General features: G+C 39.7%; 1 protein-coding gene across 2 annotated transcripts; it reads left to right on the forward strand.

Annotated features, from left to right (window-relative positions):
• The first annotated feature begins 1,201 nt into the window (after positions 1-1,201).
• Positions 1,202-9,189, forward strand: LOC307000555 (alpha-2-macroglobulin-like). Of its 2 annotated transcripts, XM_079616197.1 has the most exons (27): positions 1,202-1,418; positions 1,628-1,809; positions 1,877-2,033; positions 2,148-2,202; positions 2,344-2,364; positions 2,469-2,634; positions 2,716-2,800; positions 2,905-2,987; positions 3,063-3,183; positions 3,322-3,518; positions 3,591-3,803; positions 3,882-4,031; positions 5,253-5,378; positions 5,451-5,544; positions 5,672-5,819; positions 5,917-6,142; positions 6,230-6,353; positions 6,423-6,544; positions 6,621-6,672; positions 6,767-6,850; positions 6,937-7,175; positions 7,246-7,430; positions 7,500-7,721; positions 7,808-7,929; positions 8,043-8,124; positions 8,211-8,294; positions 9,086-9,189. In XM_079616197.1, exons 10-21 carry the CDS (start codon positions 3,516-3,518, stop codon positions 7,092-7,094), a joined length of 1,500 nt encoding a protein of 499 aa, XP_079472323.1. In that variant the 5' UTR covers positions 1,202-1,418; positions 1,628-1,809; positions 1,877-2,033; positions 2,148-2,202; positions 2,344-2,364; positions 2,469-2,634; positions 2,716-2,800; positions 2,905-2,987; positions 3,063-3,183; positions 3,322-3,515; the 3' UTR covers positions 7,095-7,175; positions 7,246-7,430; positions 7,500-7,721; positions 7,808-7,929; positions 8,043-8,124; positions 8,211-8,294; positions 9,086-9,189. The 2 variants fall into 2 exon arrangements, with proteins under 2 accessions (XP_079472323.1, XP_079472324.1); XM_079616198.1 differs by having other exon boundaries at positions 1,237-1,418; positions 2,716-2,987.
• The last annotated feature ends 9,735 nt before the right edge of the window (positions 9,190-18,924 follow it).

Below are 18,924 nucleotides of genomic sequence, written 5' to 3' on the forward strand. Positions count from 1 at the left end.
ATCATAACTTAAGATCAAAGCCTGAGTTGACAGAGAAAGTTGATGAGCTGCGTCATGGTACCAATAAAGCCTGATTGCATCGGTTTGGTTTTGTCAACTCAAAACTAATCCTGTAACCCCGAGTTTGTTCAGCTACCTTCATGGTACAGGCCCCTGATAAACAACTCCATCGATTACAGTCAGTTCTTTAACTTTTAGAATGAATTAGGTGTGTAATGAATTATCTGTAATTTGGGTTTACAGATTATTCTGAAAATATATTTAAAGGAATGAATACATTCCAATGTTGACAAAAATGTCAAGCACATGACACATAGATTTAAATTTTATTGGCTGAAGTCAATGGAATTAATTCCATTGAAGACGATACACCATAGAGGGTGTTTACTGCTTGACAGCTTTCTCACTCATGTGCACTGATGATGGCAGTGATATTGAAAAGCTTTGGGGGAAAAAGGTTGATTTAGCACTTTTTCGTCAGGCAATGGAAAAGCCTTGAGGGTGGAGCAATTTGAGTTCTTTAATAAGATTAAATGAATAGACTTTCATTAAACGTTTGAGAACATATTCCCCCAGTTTCACAGAGAAGGCTTAAACTAGTCCCAGACTAAAATGCATGTTTGATCTGTATTAACTGAAAGCAACTTCCACTGACGTTATCTTAAAATATGTCATTGCCATTGTTTTGTCTCAAGATGCACACCAGTATTTTTTTTTTTTCCCTTAAAGGGACATTTCGTCCCCTTGGAATTATAAGGTTCTATCTGACATTTTTGTCAAAATTGAGTTATTCGCATATTCTTATTCTGTGACAACCTATTTACATTATGTGATGTTGTTTTTTAAGTTGTGTACATTTTAGAACTTTTTATTTAGAAAATAAAAAGGTTCTTTCTACACAGTCGAATGGAATGCAAAAACTTTAAAGCTCAATATCTCAAAACCAGTCGGAATGCAGATAGTACCTTATAATGCCAAGGTGGCGATTTATAAAAGCTACTTAAATGCCCTAATTGAACAAATGCCTAATCCTGGCTTAATCTAAGCACCATCTGTGAAACTGGGCCTACATGTGTCAATGGCAGTATTTAGATGTGTTTTAAATCAATACCAGATAGAACTCAATTAACTCAATTAATTCCAGGTGGTGGTTAATCAATTAAATGAGCAAAATAAAGTGAGCATTCCCTGACAATTAAAAGTGTTTAAATATCCCTGCGTTCAGCACAGAGGATTGAGAGAAGCAGCAGCAATAAACAGTGGTAACGTAAGAGAAGCGCTCTAAGAATTGTGAAAGAGACTTGATTTAGGTTTGGTCTTGGATGATTTTTCCTCATGGCTGTGAGGGAGACTAGTGTTTGGAAAGGGCTCCTTTTAGCCCTTTTTCTCTTTGCTGTTGATGGACAGAAACCAGGGCCGTAAGTACTGTTAAATGTGATTTGAAGTGATCAAGCATTCTGTTGTCTGTTTTATGTTGTTATTAACTAAACTTTGTAGATGGTGAAAACTGTCAATGTGAACCGATTGAAACTTTCTTTCAACGTCATTGTAAAAGATCACTACTCTTCATTTGTTGCTATCCAGTGATAAACTAGATGTCCTGTGGTTTCTGTATTTTTTTCCACAGGTTATTCATGGTGACGTTCCCTGCAGTGATTGAGTCTGGATCTGATGCCAAATTATGCATAACTCTTCTGAAGCCCCAAGAGAGTCTCACAATGACAGTTTCTCTGCTTGATGACAAACAGGACAACTCAACTTGTGCAGCAAGTTTCTTCAACGTCGTTTCACCGCTGCTTTAGCTTCCAGGTCTGTCATGAGACGCATGTGCCTCTTTTTCTTTTTTGTCTGGTTTGTTAACTGAGTTTCTCCACAGGCTCCTCGAGTAGATAGAGAATCTGTGCAGAAGCTGAAGGTAGAAGTTCAAGGGAAGGTCTTCAGAGCGACTGAAGAGAGGAAAGTCATGTTCAGACGTTACCTTCCTTTGACCTTCATCCAAACAGACAAACCCATCTACAATCCAGGACAAACTGGTGAGCTGTGAATGTCCCTTGGTTTAATATTAGAGGTGTAGAAAGTCCAATACGACACAAGTTTTGATAATCTTCAAGTGCATTAACGTGAGTTTAATGATTTTTTTTTTGCAGTAAATTTTTTAAAGTTGTCACTATGGATGCCAGATTTGTGCCTTTTGATCAGATGGTAAGACCAGATGTTTCACCATATTGAGTTTTCTGGCCATAAACGCATTTAATGCAGGTTATTTTTATGTGCACTATTTTGCACTTTCAGTGATCAGTGAGTTTGTTTTTTAAATGTTTAATTCCTTCCTTTGTCTCGCAGTACAATCTGGTGGTGGTAGAGGTGAGTGTGCTCCAGTGCAAGTCTTTTGAATGGGTGTCAATGCAGCTTTTTGTACTTTTGCTTTGTTTGCTGTTTTTCCTCTGAGCTGTTCATTGTTTTATTAGGATAATCATAATAACCGGATTGGTCAGTGGACAAATGTTTCCTCAACGGGGTGGATATTGCAGCTTTCTCACGAGTTAAACCCAGAGGCTCAGATAGGGATGTACTCACTAAAGGCTTTTATTGGAGACCGAACAATCTCCCAGGTTTTTGAGGTGAATAAATATGGTAAGTCATTGTGTATAAACTGTGCAGCAGTTCAGTGACCGATCTGAGGTCTTGATTCAAGTCATTTGGTTTCTGGTTTAGTTTTGCCCAAGTTTGATGTGACCGTAAACACACCACAGACGTACAGTGTTGCAGATGTGGGACTGAAAGTTGAGGCTTGTGCCAAGTAAGTAAAGATGTATTTTCTTGTCTTGAAGTTGGTCTGTTCTTGATCTTGTTCCTTTGTGATGTTTCTCCGATACACATATGGCCAACCTGTGCTTGGTCAAGCATTGGTGGAAGTGTGCCGTGAGCCGTTTCCATATGTTGTGGTTCCTGATTTGACCCGTCGTTGCCTGAATAAAACTGCAAAGGTTTGAATCCTGCCTTACAGTGGAGTTTTTCTTCTGCTTGTGCTTGACTTAAATGTGACTCTGTTCTGCTACCAGATGAATGCCACCGGCTGTGCCTCCCTTACCGTCGATACATCAGTGTTTTTCAACACCAAATTTGAAAATAATATGCAAGATACTTTTCTTGTAAATGTGAATGTCAATGAGGTGGGAACAGGTGAGATTGGCTGATCCAAACCAATGGCACTTGCTTTAAAGTTTGTTGGCTGTTCACTTTTTTTATTGCATTCCTTTTTTGTGAAATGGACTTCTCCCAATCTCTCACATGAAACTGATTCAATTCGTTGTTCCCCAGGCAAGTGCGACTCCAGAGGTTGTTTATGGTTACAAATCGCCATACTTCACTACAGATACAAGGGTTGTTCAGCTTCTCCAAACTGCTTCTCCTGACAACCCATCATTTAGTGAACTGACTATAGTGAAGCTTGAGCTCCACTCAAGTATTCTTTTGTTGGAGAGGCTGGTGACTACAGCACTGAAATCATCTATATGGTTAGTGGACATCAATTTAGTAGCTTTTTTCCGTTTGTTCAGCACCTTTTATGCATCCATTTGTCTTGTCAGGTCATGTCCAGAGGATTGATCGTTCTCCATGGAATTCAGACAGTCACAGCAAGGGCTTCTAATACCGTCACAAGTGGCTCTGTTTCGTTCCAGCTGTCTGTCAGTGTCGATATGGCTCCAGCAGTGCAGATTCTGGTCTACTGTGTTCTGCCCAGTGAGAATGTTGTTGTTGGTAGTGCATCATTTGAGACAGAATCATGTTTCCAAAACAAGGTATGATGTGCACTGGCATCTTCTGTCTTTAAGTGAGGAATGGTGATGTATCCTATAGCCTGTCAATTCTTGTCCCAGGTGTCTCTACAGTTCTCTCCTGCTACGGCAGTTCCTGCGGAGGAAAGCGTTCTGACTGTCTCTGCTCAAGCAGGATATCTGTGTGGCATCAGTGCTGTAGATCAGAGCATCCGGATCATGGAGCCAGGAAGACGTTTGAGTGCGGAAATGGTATCGGCTTAAAATAAATATTAATAAATCACTACTTGTTATCAATTATAAATATTTTGATCAGTTAATAGAATTTAACTTTAATGTGGAGAAATTTAATATTACAATCAATAAACCTGTTTGTCCCATGAACACTCAGTTTAATTCTGAGAAATGTACATTTCTGGGGTATGGGAAATGTCTCCTACTGTACAGTACTAAAGAGCAAGTAGTCAAAATCTGCATGATTAGGGACTCCAGTATATGAGCATGAAACATGGACAACTTCATGTGACATGAACAAGAATTTAACTAGACTAAACTTAAACTACTCTTAACATACACATGCATATGCATGCAAGTTGTAGCATTGTTTGAAATTCAGCAGATCAAAAGCCTTGAGCAAACAATCAGTTTAGTTCTAACACGCCCTTTAAAGGGGTAAGGTTTCTTAATGTATCAAATGAGACTTAAGTTTGATACTTGCATGCCTCGCTCATTTGATTAAAACTGTCCTGATGCAATTTGTTGAGGCTCCAGTTGATCTTTGCTGATGTCTTGATGAGAGAACCAGTGGGAATCAATCTTTGGTGACTGGAAAGACAAGGCCACAGCCTGGCACAAGCTTGGGGGTCCTTACACTTCTAGTTCAGCATCTTCACATCAGGATTTCTCAGACTTTATTGGATTTCTAAGACGTTATCTTGTTTTTTAAAGTGTGTGAAGATGTCACACCCTCTGGAGTTGTGTGAGCTAATTTGGAGGAAATTTATTTTTGACCATTTGTTCTAGCAGGTCGTTGAATATGTAACTTGATTGACGCATTGGTTTAAGAATCTTGAAGATTTTCTAAACACCCAATGTAAAGGCTTAATGTGTCCTGTAACTGTTCGCTTCATTTGGGATGTTAGTTTTGGGGGAAGTTTCATAGACCTTTGTTGGCAGAGTTTGCTGGATTATTCATTAAATATGGAGAATTATGTGCCTGATTTGGTCCAGATGCTACACCTTTTTAGACCTAAACTGAATTGGGATTCTAATCCGATGTGTGCTACACTAAAATATTCAGTTTACTGCAGATCAAAGACAGGGAAAACCATGTCATGCCATTTAACTAATTTAACCAAATTGAGGACATTTGTCCTTTTTTTTTTTTAAATGTGATAACATTATGACTTTGACTTTTGAAGACCCACGTGCGTGACTTAATACTAGAAGACAACTTTCTCTCTATGTTCTCAGGTGTTCAACTTGCTCCCAGTGCGCTCACTATCTGATTATCCATTTGAAGTTGAGGATGAACAGGAGTGCATAAATGTTCGACCCCGTCGGGCTGTTCCTACAGACCAAGCCTTCGAAACATTCAAGGTATAAAACTGTTCATTATCCGGTTTAATAAATTCACCTTAATCTTCAAATGTTTTTCTCTTGCTCTGACAGAGCATGGGGATGAAGGTTGCCACAAATTTGCCTATCAGAGTACCTCAGTGTGTCATGTACAGAGGCCTGAATTATTATCGTAACTTCCATGATGGTATGTCAGTTTGTTTCTTGTGCTCATATTGCCACATGACTTCATAGATTCCTTAGTTTTATTATAGTTTGTAGCTTCTGTGACCTGAAACTGCATTTGGAAACTTAAAATGGCTGTTCTCTTTCAGTAATGTATTATCGTTATCCTGGAGCCATGGCTATGGCTGGAATGGCTCCTCCAGTAGCAGAAAGTGCTGGAGGTGACGCTTCCTCTTTTGACGTGACCATCAGGACTTATTTTCCAGAAACCTGGATCTGGCAGCTTGCTCAAGTGGGGTTTGTAAAACCTTTTGTAACATCTAAAGCTACTTTCCCACAGTTTTTACTTCTCCTGTCCCCCCTGTTTATATAGTTGTGTCCTTTTTTTCTTCAGAGCGACTGGATCCACTCGACTTCCCCTCACTGTTCCTGACACCATCACCACATGGGAGACTGAGGCATTCTGCCTGTCTTCCAAAGGTTTTGGTCTTGCTCATCCTGCTCTGCTGACGGTCTTCCAGCCCTTCTTCCTGGAGCTCTCCCTGCCGTACTCCATCGCCCGTGGGGAGTCTTTTGATCTGAAGGCCACTGTCTTCAGCTATCTATCCAAGTGCATCATGGTCTGTCATGGTTTCTTTATATACTGTAATGGATCTGTATAGAGAAGGTCATGTGTCTTTTCTCCATGTGCTTTGTTTCATTGGCAGGTTAAAGTAACTCCAGCTTCATCCATGAACTTCACTCTTAAACCATATACTGATCCGTATTCATCCTGTATTTGTGGCAATGGGAGGAAGACCTTCAGTTGGGTTCTCTCAGTGTCTGTTCTTGGTCAGTTTTGGACGTCTGTTACCAAATTTAAAGTTTGTTGTGTTGCTCACTTCCTGTCTTTCACTGCAGGAGCTGTCAATGTGACTGTCAATGCTTCAGCTGAACCATCCCAGACTCGATGTGGCACTGAGGTTGTGACCGTGCCGACAAGAGGACGCATTGACGTAGTCACTCGAAGTCTACTTGTCCTGGTAAGTGTTACCAGCCTTCTGGAGTTTGATCATGGATCTCATGCGGCTTTACTGATGTTGTGTTTTGCGTTTATAGCCTGAAGGAGTTGAAAGGACAAACACCCAGAGTTGGTTACTGTGTCCAAAGGGTATGTTTGCACTCAATGATTCCCAAAAACCTTCTCCCTGTATAGCCAAACATTAGCTTAGCACTCAATGCTGATCCATTCTTTTCGTCTGCAGGAAAAGTTCTTTCTGAAGATGTGACTCTGACGTTTCCGACAAATGTGGTTCAAGGATCAGCTAGATGCTCAGTTTCAGTCCTTGGTAAAGCATTTCATGGAGTAGAAACTGACAAATGTTTGGCAGAATAACTGTTTCTGATGTGGGTTTTATGCTTTACATCCTTGTAGGGGACATAATGGGACGTGCACTGAAGAATCTAGATGGGTTATTACGGATGCCATCTGGCTGTGGAGAGCAGAATATGATCATTCTTGCTCCGAATATTTATGCAGTTATATTTATGCACTTATATTATATTTATGCACTTATGCCACGGCTCTGCTGACCTACACCTTCAGTCTGGCTGGAGAGACCACCACTCGATCACAGCTTCTAACAACCTTGAACAAAGTTGCCATTTCTGAAGGTAAGATTTACCAGCCTCTTGTTTGTTCATCAAGTTCTTTGTAATCAACTTCCTCCCATCTCATCCTAAGGCACTAAGCTCCATTGGTCTCAGACGACATCTGGTGATACTCTGGCAGTGGAGATCAGCTCTTACGTGCTGCTAGCGGTTCTCGCTGTTCAGCCTCTCATGACGGCTAATCTGGGTTATGCTAACCGCATTGTCAACTGGCTCATGGCCCAGCAGAATCCCTATGGAGGCTTCTCCTCCACCCAGGTGCCTCTGACTACCAAACATGAGTGCAATCATTTATGAGGAGATTTTTAATCTGGTGCTTGTTTTTAGGATACAGTGGTGGCTCTTCAGGCTCTGTCTGTGTACGCTGCTCAAGTGTTCAGCTTGGATGGCTCCAGCACTGTTACTGTACAGTCCTCAGTAGTGGGAGGAGACTCTTATAGCTTCGATGTGAATCGGGACAACAAGCTGCTGTATCAGGAGAAGCTGCTGAAGAATGTTCCTGGCAAATATAGTGTTAAAGCATCAGGATCCACTTGTGTGTCTGTGCAGGTCCGTATCTTAACCCTCTCTATTTCTGTTTCTTTTGTGCACATCCAAATCTGATTAGTCTTGTCTGCCCGGTGCTCATACCGTAGGTGGCGTGTTTCTACAACATCCCAACACCCGTTAAAGTCTCCAGGACACTGATTGTTGAAGCGAAGGTGACTGGAGACTGCAGACCGCTTGGGTCTAATCTTATGTTGAACTTCACAGTGAAGTAAGAATAGCTTTGGCTTTGTGTCCTGAAACATCTCTTGTTTGACTTTCAAAAGGATGCTGCATTCTTGATTCTGTTGACCTAAACCTCTATTCCCCATCACCTTCATTCAGATACGATGGTGTAAAAGCAAGCACTAACATGGTTCTAGTTGACATTAAGCTTCTGTCAGGCTTCACAGCAGATACGTCACTGGTTCGTAGGTTCAAGATTTAGAAAGTTCCAAGATGCTTGAAGATCCTTCAGATGTGATTGTCTGTAAATTATGGTCTTTTCCTCAGCTTGGATCTCCATCCCAATCGTTTGTCCCGCTAGTGGAGCGGGTTGATGTTGAAGATGATCATGTCCTAATATATCTGAAAGAGGTAAGACTGTGTACACTGGGTATATTACTAGCTGCCATCTCGATTGTGGTATGTGCTATTGTTCATCCTTTCTCCAGGTTCTCAACAGTGTTGTTTTTGGCAGCCCTTTTAGTTTTAGTCTTAGTCTTAGTCTTAGTCTTTTTGACGAAAATTTTAGTTTCAGTCACATTTAGTCACTTATAAACTTGATAGTTTTAGTCGACGAAAACACAAAACGGTTTTAGTCAATTTTAGTAAAAAAAAGAAGTAGTCTTTAACAAATTAATTTAGGTTAAAAAGTATTGGAAATGGGCTTAGGTTTGACAGGTTGCAGCAAGTGTTGCAATTCATAAAACAACAGTTAACCTTAAAACCTTTGCAATAAACTAGACTTTCTGAATAATTCGATTGGTTGGGTCCTTACATGCGCTTCGTGAGGCACACACGCACACTAGCACACACACGCAAGGTCTTTGCTCCCTTTCTCTGATGTGCGCGCGCTACACATGCGCGCTCTTGCTCGCTCTATCTAATTCTGAAACTAGCGTACACTATGGGTACACATCATTATTGATCGTACAGAGGTCAAAATTATTGTACAAATACGATAAATATCGTACGTCTGGCAACACTGGTTCCCCATGAGTTACACTCTGCAGCTGAAACAGGTTCTTACAGTAAAAAATATCAAGCCAGCGGTCATCAACGTTTATGACTACTATCAGACAAGTATGCTTTCATCTTAATCATTCATTGCTCTGGCTGAATTCACCATTGAACATGATCCAGTTAATTTCATGTTCCTTTTACAGGTGATTCGTTTGAGACCACCTACACGTCTCCCTGTCCCTGATTTGATTCAGTACTGGCTGTAGGATGTGTGACTTAAAATAAAACTGCTTGTGTATTATCAGTTCTTTTGTTGCCTTTTTTCCTCATCTGTGATGTTTATTTTCAGTGTTCATGAGTTTATATTTGTCCTGTGACTTCAAATCCTTATTTGGGCAGAGGCATTTGAGTTCTTAAGTTGGACTTTAGACTGCAACACCGCTTTTTGTGTCTTATACTTTCCAACCATGGTAATCAACTTTTATTTTATGAAAAAATTTAGTTCTAGACAAATAGTATTTTACTGTAACGAACCAAAAAGCAATAAATGGACAATATAAGAACAATGTAGTCATTCAATGAATTTCTCAGTGCAGTTTTAATTGACTATACATGTATATTAGAAATTGATATGAGTACATGGTTTCAATGTTTGACTTCAGCCACTAAGGTTGTGCTCAGCTCACCCATGTTGCACTCACCTTTGACCTTTTCATATTCTCTGGGGATCAATATGTAGTTCAGTCCACTGCATTAAAGTGCACTTAATTGGATCAAGGTCACAATCCTGGTTTCAGGGCTGGACTGGGACAAAAAAAATTGGGGTCATGCCCCCCTAAGCAAATTGTGTGCATTTTAACGTTAAATTCATCAATCTGGTGCAGTTTGAGATCAAAATTAAAAGCTCCAACCCATATTAAGTGCAAATTAAAGTGAAAAATCAAACCCCTTTTGTCTGTCTACATTACACTACTACATGATAATAGTTCAAATATTAATCTCATGACAGTAGCCTAATAGCCATAGATTGCAAAACAAATGCACTGAAAAATTAAGGAAACTTTCATAATTAGTTTTGAACTAATTTCTATACTTGAAAGAGATAAGTACAGTTCAGAACTTTAATTTTGGTGGAAAACATGGATACAAACGAGTCTTATTAAACTTCTAGTAAATTGCTGTAATCGTTAACCATGCAGATGTGGAAATAATGTTAATGGGTTCCTACACTCAGCCTAAGTGTTTTGAAAGTAGTTCTGCTTACCGTGGACTCTACACTTTCTCATCTCTCTCTCTCTCCTGATCCTCCTCACTATCCTCATCATCACTGCAGCTGAAGAAGGTCCTGCTGCTGCAGAAAACATATTTGACACATTTTACAGCATCTACTTGAAGGGCCTGTATCTATTTTTCACACTTTCTCTGCTAGTTTCTATATCTCTCAGATTATTTTTTTGACATACACACTGACACTGCACGCTCGCTCAAAGCCCAAAGGGGGATTTAAAGATGTGATTGGGCAGAGTACATCAAGAAAATAACCAACTGGGCCACACTCCTCACACCAACAATTGGCCCTCATGGTTGCTGTGATCAATGCTGTGCTATCATTGCCACACATGGCCCAGTTCTGGTTGATGCATGCCATTGCTGACAGGAAGACAGCAGTTCCAGCTTGGACACATTCGGGACAAGCATGCTATGTGGGTGTATTTATGAATTCTAATAACAAAAATTCAGTGTCATTAAGACAACACAGCTGGACCGCTAGTAACAACATCATCTCTTTTACTATTAAAGTGCCCCTATTATGCTATTTTAAAGTTTCCTAAAATTGTTTTGGAGTCTCCAAGTTTGCATGCATCAAAGTTCAAAAAACTGTTTAATTTTCTCATACATTTGCACATCACCACATTTTCAATGATTCTCTAACTTTGTTCGTGATACAAAATCTAAAAGGAACAAGCCAATTAATGTCAGTAAAATGAGAATCCCAGAAAAATGTCCCACGAGGTGTTATTTTCTTTCAATTTAGAAAGCATTTTTCTGATATGCTTATTATAATACTGCTCATAATATCAAGAGTAAAATGAAAGCCAGGAACTTTGTTTTGTTTTATATAACTTTTCATTAATTCTAATATGCCATTAGATATAGATCTGAAAACTGAGTTATATTCTTTGAACATTATCGGGAATGCCTTCTCTCTGAGAAAGGATTCATAGTTAAATAATTGGTTATTACAATCAAAAAGGACTTTTAAAAAGATGTCAGGTTCCTGTAGCTATGTCATGACTGTGGGGACGAACACTAATGTGGTGCTTGGAATTCTATGTAATTAATTAAAAATTAAATATTGTCACATTGATGGCTCAAGAAGGTGTAATTGTTCAAATAACATATTGTTTTATTTTAAAATGTAAAGAAATTGTAACCCTAAAGTGTATTTTAATTGTAATATTTATGTTAAGGCTAATATAGACTAATATGGACAGAAAATTTTACATTTACATAGAATGCTAAGATTTCGCCTAATTTATTGTTTTCTAGCAGTTTACGACTGTTTCCTCTTTATTTTTTGTGCAGCTGGTGCTTTTGAGTGACAATTCCTCATTTGTCCTTTAACCCTCATTGTGTTGCCTTTGCCTTTCAATTAAAATATTTTGTTATGAGTGTGCAGTGTGCTTGTTCATTTGTCTCAAAAGTATCATAAGTTTTGTTTGTCAGCGGTGCATTTAGCTGTTCATTAGTGCTGTTGATATCAGTCCACGTTTTTAATCATGAGCAAATCAGGCATTCAATAAGTCATCAATAGATGTTTAAAGGGATTTATAAAAAATAAAAATAAAAGACCAATTCCAAAAGGATATATTAGTGCTTGCTCCACACTTTAGTTGACGTGGGAAGAATAATTGATAAAACAATACATTGCAGTTGTTTTTTTTTTGCAATACATTATCAGTATATGGCACTAATGCAGATTGCAGCTTGCTTTATCAAAACAAGCATTTCGGTTCTTGAACAGCTAAGAGTCAGTTTAGTCAACTCTAGTATGTTCTGTGTTAAACTAACGATTCAAAAGCATACAGAACTGTATGCTGATGTAACAGGGTTAAAAAGAACATTTGATTTAAAGAGTGAATTTCATATTTGGCTGTATTTATTGGTGTTAGAAGGCTCCCCTCCTGTGGCTATTAATGGTACTGCAGATTTTGGATTTTGTCGCTCTTCTCTTGCCGTACCGCAGCAGATTCAAGTGTCGATGCTGTGGGTATGTATGGGTTTTCATGCTCTGACGCATTAACAAATTAATTGTGAAAATGATACGTTTCAAGTGAATCTTTAGTGATGGGCAGATCAAGGCTTCGTGAAGCAATGAAACAGTTGAACCAAATGGTCCATATTGTTTCGAGGCTTCGAATCAATCCGACACCCGTCTCCACGGTGACACCTAGTGGTCACTTGCAGGTGTTGATCTGAAACAACCTTGACGAGCCATTAAAACAAATTTTTTATTATTATTGTACTTTTCTAATATGTGAATCTAGTAACCTATAGGCTCCTCACTGTGCATAATGTTATTTTGGTCCTGCAAAATGAATATTAATAAAATAAATCAAGCCACAATGTCTCACTTTTTTAGATATTTTTATTCAAAAATATTAATTTCTCTGCTGTGGAAGGACTAGCCTACTTCTTTTTTTACTGATAATTTCTCCAGGCTTTGAAAAAATCCTCTCACAAGGGACACTTGTTGCTGGAATGCAAAGATATTTTTTAGCCATGACATACAAATGAGGAAAGATTACTGCTCTCTCTTTCCAGTAAGTTAGTGGATCATGAGTTCTGGGCAAATACGCATCGTTGATGTATTTTTTCACTTCCACTGTGGCATCAGCTGTAGCATTGTGTATCATCTGGGTTTGATGGATACGAGTATCAAAAAGTTCCCATAAACTGTCCTGTGTTTACTGGTGTTGATGTTGATGGGTCTGATGTTGACATTTCTATCCCTATCTTTAATCTATCTATGTATCTATCTATCTATTAATCTAGCTGTCTATATATATTTATATCTATGTATCTATTAATGTGTCAGTGTCACTACATGTCTCTAGGTCAATGTGTTGTGTAAATTTAAATGTAAGCCTAAATATAACTAAACAAATCGCACTATAAATGTCACTATATCACCAAAAATCCGCTATCTCAAAATCAAACTCCTCTCACAAAAACCCACGAGGTCAATATGCGTTAATTTCACTTTTATACAGATGTGCGATTGTGTGTTCTGTTCCCGACCGTGTCAATCAAGCGCTGATTCGGCGGATCACACCTGATGAAACACTTACGCCGGGTTCACACCGCACGCAGGAGCGACGCGGAAGCGGCGCGGAACGGAGGCCGCTTCCTTTCGGCGCCCATGTTAACCTATGGTGTCGTTCACACCAGACGCGGAGCGCCCGCGCCGTGAAGCGCCAGTTTCGGCGTCTGGTCTATTTTTTGCGCGAGCCGCGAGTGATCCGCGTCAATTTTCTAATTAAAATACAGCGAGAACACACAAACAAACAGGGAAACAGCGAGAGAGAGAGATGCAGACAGGAGTTGATAAGTGAAAATGGATTATGTCAAATTACTCGCACTGGGAAACAGGAAGAGGAAAATAGATTTAATAAATTTGAAGAGAGGATGTATATTTCAACGGTATATCTACACTATACTGTCTACCATATTCTCTCTCTGGCTGCGTGTGTGTCTCGACAACGGATTAATAAAAGATGTGTACAAACTTCTTGGTTACAGAAACATGGTGTATTCATTTTATGAGGTTATTTACTTAACCATTATGTAAAAAATAGCTCTGAATAAACAACAACTGAGCAGAAGCGCTTGTCGACCTCGACGAAGAAGACGCGTCTGGTGTGAACAGGCACGCGCCGAGCCGCGCGTGATTTTCCGTTCCGCGCCGCTCCCGCGTCCGGTGTGAACACTTCGAGGCTTCGTTTGGCCATAGTCACGTGACATGGGTGTTTTGAATCACGCTTCGGATCAGTGTTTCGAAACATCTGCGCTTCGGGATCTCGCAAAGCTTCGGAACGACTGTTTCGCGTCAGCCATCCCTATGAATCTTTTCGACGCAATATTTCATACATATATGTGAACAGATAGATAATACATTTAGCACTTTAACATGGTTGTTGAGAGTGTTATATTGAATTTCCGTGTGCGTCACACGTGCGAGCACTAATTCATTTCTCGTGACGATTGCGTCTGTCTTAACTATCTGACGATTATTTGTATTATGAGTTGAGTTGATGTGTTATTTCTATCTTTCTAGTTCATATGAATGTCTGCAGTCTGTCATCAGCATATGTAAATTGTCTTTCTTCTTGGTTATAATTGTTAAAAAATGTTATTTGACAATTAATGAAGAATTACTGATGTTGTCTGCAATTAATTATTCTGTAAATTTACATTGGTGTACTTATAAGTATTATGTTAAGTTTTACACATTGTATATCATTATGTTTAATGTGAATAATACGAGTTAGTGGTAGCAGCAGATTCAAGTGTCGATGCTGTGGTCCATATGAATGTCAGCAGTCTGTCATCAGCCGATGTAAATTGTCTTTCTTCTTGTTGTTTCCAAAAAAAAAAGATCAATTCAAGCTGATCTCCATTTGTGAGTGTGTCCTTCCACATCCGTTACACTCGCTCTAATCGCTCTCGCGGTACTTTGATATCACACCGACCGGTCCGTGCAGCGCTGCTTTAGGTTGGGAAAAAAACAGAGAGCAACTTGAATTGGGGCGTAACTTGAAGTGGGGCGTAACTTCAAGTGGGGCGTAACTTAAAGTCTTGTAGGATGCAGACAGATAATAGGCTTGTTTGAGATGCGCCTTGCCTCGCCTGAAATGTATGCGAGAGTAGGCGGCTGCAGTGAGGGGAGGAGTGAAAAAAGCGCAGGCAGGCCGCACAGTTCTCTCTTTTTGCAGTGGATCTGACACCTGTGAGATCAAAGATGGATATCGCGGGATTCACGGGATTCACGCTCGTGATCAGTGTTGCTAATAAACTGGATGTAATTTAAGTTCTGTTGCTTTTATATGAAAATAAATATAATGAACAAGACACAACGCACTTGTTATTTAATCCCATTCCAAATACGTGTTTATCAATAAAAAAAAAAAATGTAATACAGACATGTGTTTTTATATTTTTTTTAATAAAAATAACATAATCACATAATACATATAGAGATCGCACTGTCAGAGAGTTTGGGAATATTCACACATAATTTATACACATAAAACATGATATCAGAGTTTTAAAATCAAACATTTTAAAAGAGAACATTACATCATGGTTGTTTAAACCAATGAGCATTAAGCTGTGTCGTCAGCAAGTCGTTTTCCATCATGCTTTTGATCAGCGCAGTCGGCCCGAGAGCAACTGCGCGCAACTGCAGAATCCGACACGTGCGCCTTGCGCTCGCAAGAGTTTTTTGACATACGTCAACATGACATCAGAGCCAGGCGGACCGCACTCGGACACATTTCTAACCGGTATGCATCTCGCGCTGATCACCGGTGATCGGTTCTGCGCAGATTTTGCTCATCTCAAACAAGCCTATTATTGTGCCATTTGGGACAGGGCCTCTCATCACTGAAGCTCCTCCCACTACAATCACATCATCAGTGAAGCTCCTCCCACTACAATCACATCATCCGTGAAGCTCCTCCCACTACAATGACATAATCGGTGATGCTCCTCCCACTAGAATCACATCATCAGTGAAGCTCCTCCCACTACAATCACATCATCCGTGAAGCTCCTCCCACTACAATCACATCATTCGTGAAGCTCCTCCCACTACAATCACATAATCGGTGATGCTCCTCCCACTAGAATCACATCATCAGTGAAGCTCCTCCCACTACAATCACATCATCCGTGAAGCTCCTCCCACTACAATCACATCATCCGTGAAGCTCCTCCCACTACAATCACATAATCGGTGATGCTCCTCCCACTAGAATCACATCATCAGTGAAGCTCCTCCCACTACAATCACATCATCCGTGAAGCTCCTCCCACTACAATCACATCATCAGTGAAGCTCCTCCCACTACAAAACATCATCAGTTAAGCTCCTCCCACATCAACTTCCCAATAAATGCTGTAAATTCCCATCAGCTACAAGTGAAGACGAGCAGCAAAGCATCAGGAAGAGCTGAAATCTGCAGAGACTGAGTTTATTAAAGAGGACAGTGAGAACACGAGTGATACAGAACCCTGCAGAATGAAACACACTGAAGACACTGAGGAACAAAGAGGTTGGTGTTTATTTCTCATCCAGCATCAGCGAGCATGAGGAGAATATGTTGAGTTCATTCAGACCTGAGCGATTTTGTGTGATTGTTTCGATGTTTGGAGTGAGAACTGTTACTGAATGTCAAGTCAAAAGTCAAAGTTTGAGATTGTGAGGGAAATTGATGGGAATCTATCTCAAGTTTCGAACGGCTCCTTAAGGTTTTCTTGTGATTAAAATAATCACGCTTAAACTGATGTCTTAACGTTTAATATATTCTTTCTTTGCATAATAAATCTTGCGTCACGCCATCGATATTTTGACCTGTATTTCAACACCACTTGAACATCTTGACATCTTTACATCATGACACGGCGAAAAACTGAAACAAATAAAACTACATTTAGATGCATAATGTGTGTGTAATTCAGTCCAAATTACAGTTTCCAAGTGCTAAGCTTATTAAATCAGTATCAACACACAAAGCACATTAACTTGCAAATGAACATACGAAATCCAAAAAATAAACAAACACATACCATGTGCACCTTCTAATCATATTTTTTCCCCAAGCTAATTTTCTTCTCGATCAGACACTTGATATTCGGTTCTGATATTCGCACAGAGCTAGATAACATGACAGGTTATAACATGACACAGTAGGCTTGTTTGAGATATCGCGGGATTCCCGCTCGTGCACAGTGTTGCTAATAAACTGGATGTAATTTAAAGGTGCTATAAGCGATGTCACACGTTTTTTAGGCCAAAACATTTTTTGTCACATAAAGCAAACATCTCCTCACTATCCGCTGGCTGCCTGTCCCCTGAACACACTGTATAAAAACGCGGTCTCTGTAGACTCCCCAGGCTCCACAAACGGCAACAAAAACAAACTGGGCCAACCCGCTCGGCCGCACCACGAAACATAACAAACAGTGTTCCAGCCAATAACCGACAAGAATGATTTAGGGGTGGGGTTTGGGGGATTAGTGCGTGGATGAGGAGGAGGAGGGACGGTCTAGCTAGCCTCCATTTTGTTTGACAATAGGCTTGTTCGACTTGAACCGGCGCTGCACAGACAGATCGGTTTATGACATCAAAGTACCGCGAGAGCGACTAGAGAGCAGACGGTTTCTTATGCTTTTGAATCACTCTCGCGGTACGTTGATGTCATAAACCGATCGGTCTGTGCAGCGCCGGTTCAAGTCGAACAAGCCTAATACTTCGAACGTCACAAGAAGTGACGTCACCCAGCATCGCTTAGAGCACCTTTACGTTCCTTTGGTTTTATATGAAAATAAATATAATGAACAAGACACCCAAAGCACTTGTTATTTAATCCCATTCCAAATATGTGTTTATCAATAAAAAATTTCTTTAGTACAGACATGTTTTTATGTTTTTTTATTTTTTTATAAAAATTACATAATCCATATAGAGATCGCACTGTCAGAGAGTTTGGGAATATTCACACATCATTTAGACACATTTATATCAGAGTTTTAAAATCAAACATTTTAAAAGAGAACAATACATCACTGTTGTGTAAACCAATGAGCATTAAGCTGTGTCGACTCGTCAGCAAGTCAAGGTCAAGTCAAGGTATCTTTATTCGTCTCCCTAAGGAGAAATTTGGTTCGGATAAAAAGAGATTGCTACAAGAAAATTACAACAAAGACAAACACAAGTACAGAGTTAAAACAGATAAGAGACAATAATACATAAAACATAAGACTGCTCAAAGAGCTGTGCAAAACTGCAAGTCACCATTTTTTTTTAAAAAACTGCTTGTGCAAAGTAGCAACATATCATGTCCATAGCATTAAAACAGTACATGGTCTCATGCACAGGGTTGATCATTTAGGAGCTTAATTGCAAGAGGAACAAATGAGCGCTTATACCTGTTATATTTGCACAGAGGGACCCTGTATCTTTTTCCTGAGTTCAATAGGTCAAACTCAGAAAACAACACAATGGAGTTATCCGATACAATGTTCTTAGCCTGATTGAATATGGCCTGTTTGAAAAACTCCTGTGGGTTAAGGGGTGCTGGTGTACCCATGATTTTGCCTGCCGTCCTAACCAGATTAAAAATTTGCGCTTTTGTTTTAACTGTCAGATTTCCGAACCAGCTTGTGATACCGTACCGAAGAATGGACTCTATTGTAGCTCTATAGAAGATTAACATAATATTTTTACAGACCCCAAATACTCTAAGTCTGCGCAAGAAATATAGGCGCTGATGTGTTCTTGAACAGAAATCTGCAACATGTGTGCGCCAGCTCAAATCATTATCAATCGACACTCCTAGATATTTAAAGGATGTCACCTGCTTGATGTCATGACCATGAATGACCACCGGGCTCTGGTCTCCAGCTGATCTGGGGTCACCAGCATTTCCACAGTTTTTATTGTGTTAATATGACGTTGATGTGAGTCGCACCAGTCGACAAACTTGTCAGTAACAACTTGGTGGATATTTATGTTATTTCCTTTAGTGAGCAGACTTAAGAGAACAGTATCATCTGAGAATTTTACTATATATTGATTTGGCTCAGAGGTGATACAATCATTGGTGTATAATGTAAACAAAAGTGGTGAACTAACACACCCTTGGGGGGCGCCAGTGCTACACACTGCTGAATCAGACAGTGATGAGTTAAACTTCACCTGCTGCGGCCTGTCTGACAGAAAAGAGTGGTACCATCTAATTAAAAAGGGGTTTACTTT

This window comes from Phoxinus phoxinus (assembly GCF_949152265.1).
Source record: "Phoxinus phoxinus genome assembly, chromosome: 1".
Taxonomy (NCBI): Eukaryota; Metazoa; Chordata; class Actinopteri; order Cypriniformes; family Leuciscidae; genus Phoxinus; species Phoxinus phoxinus.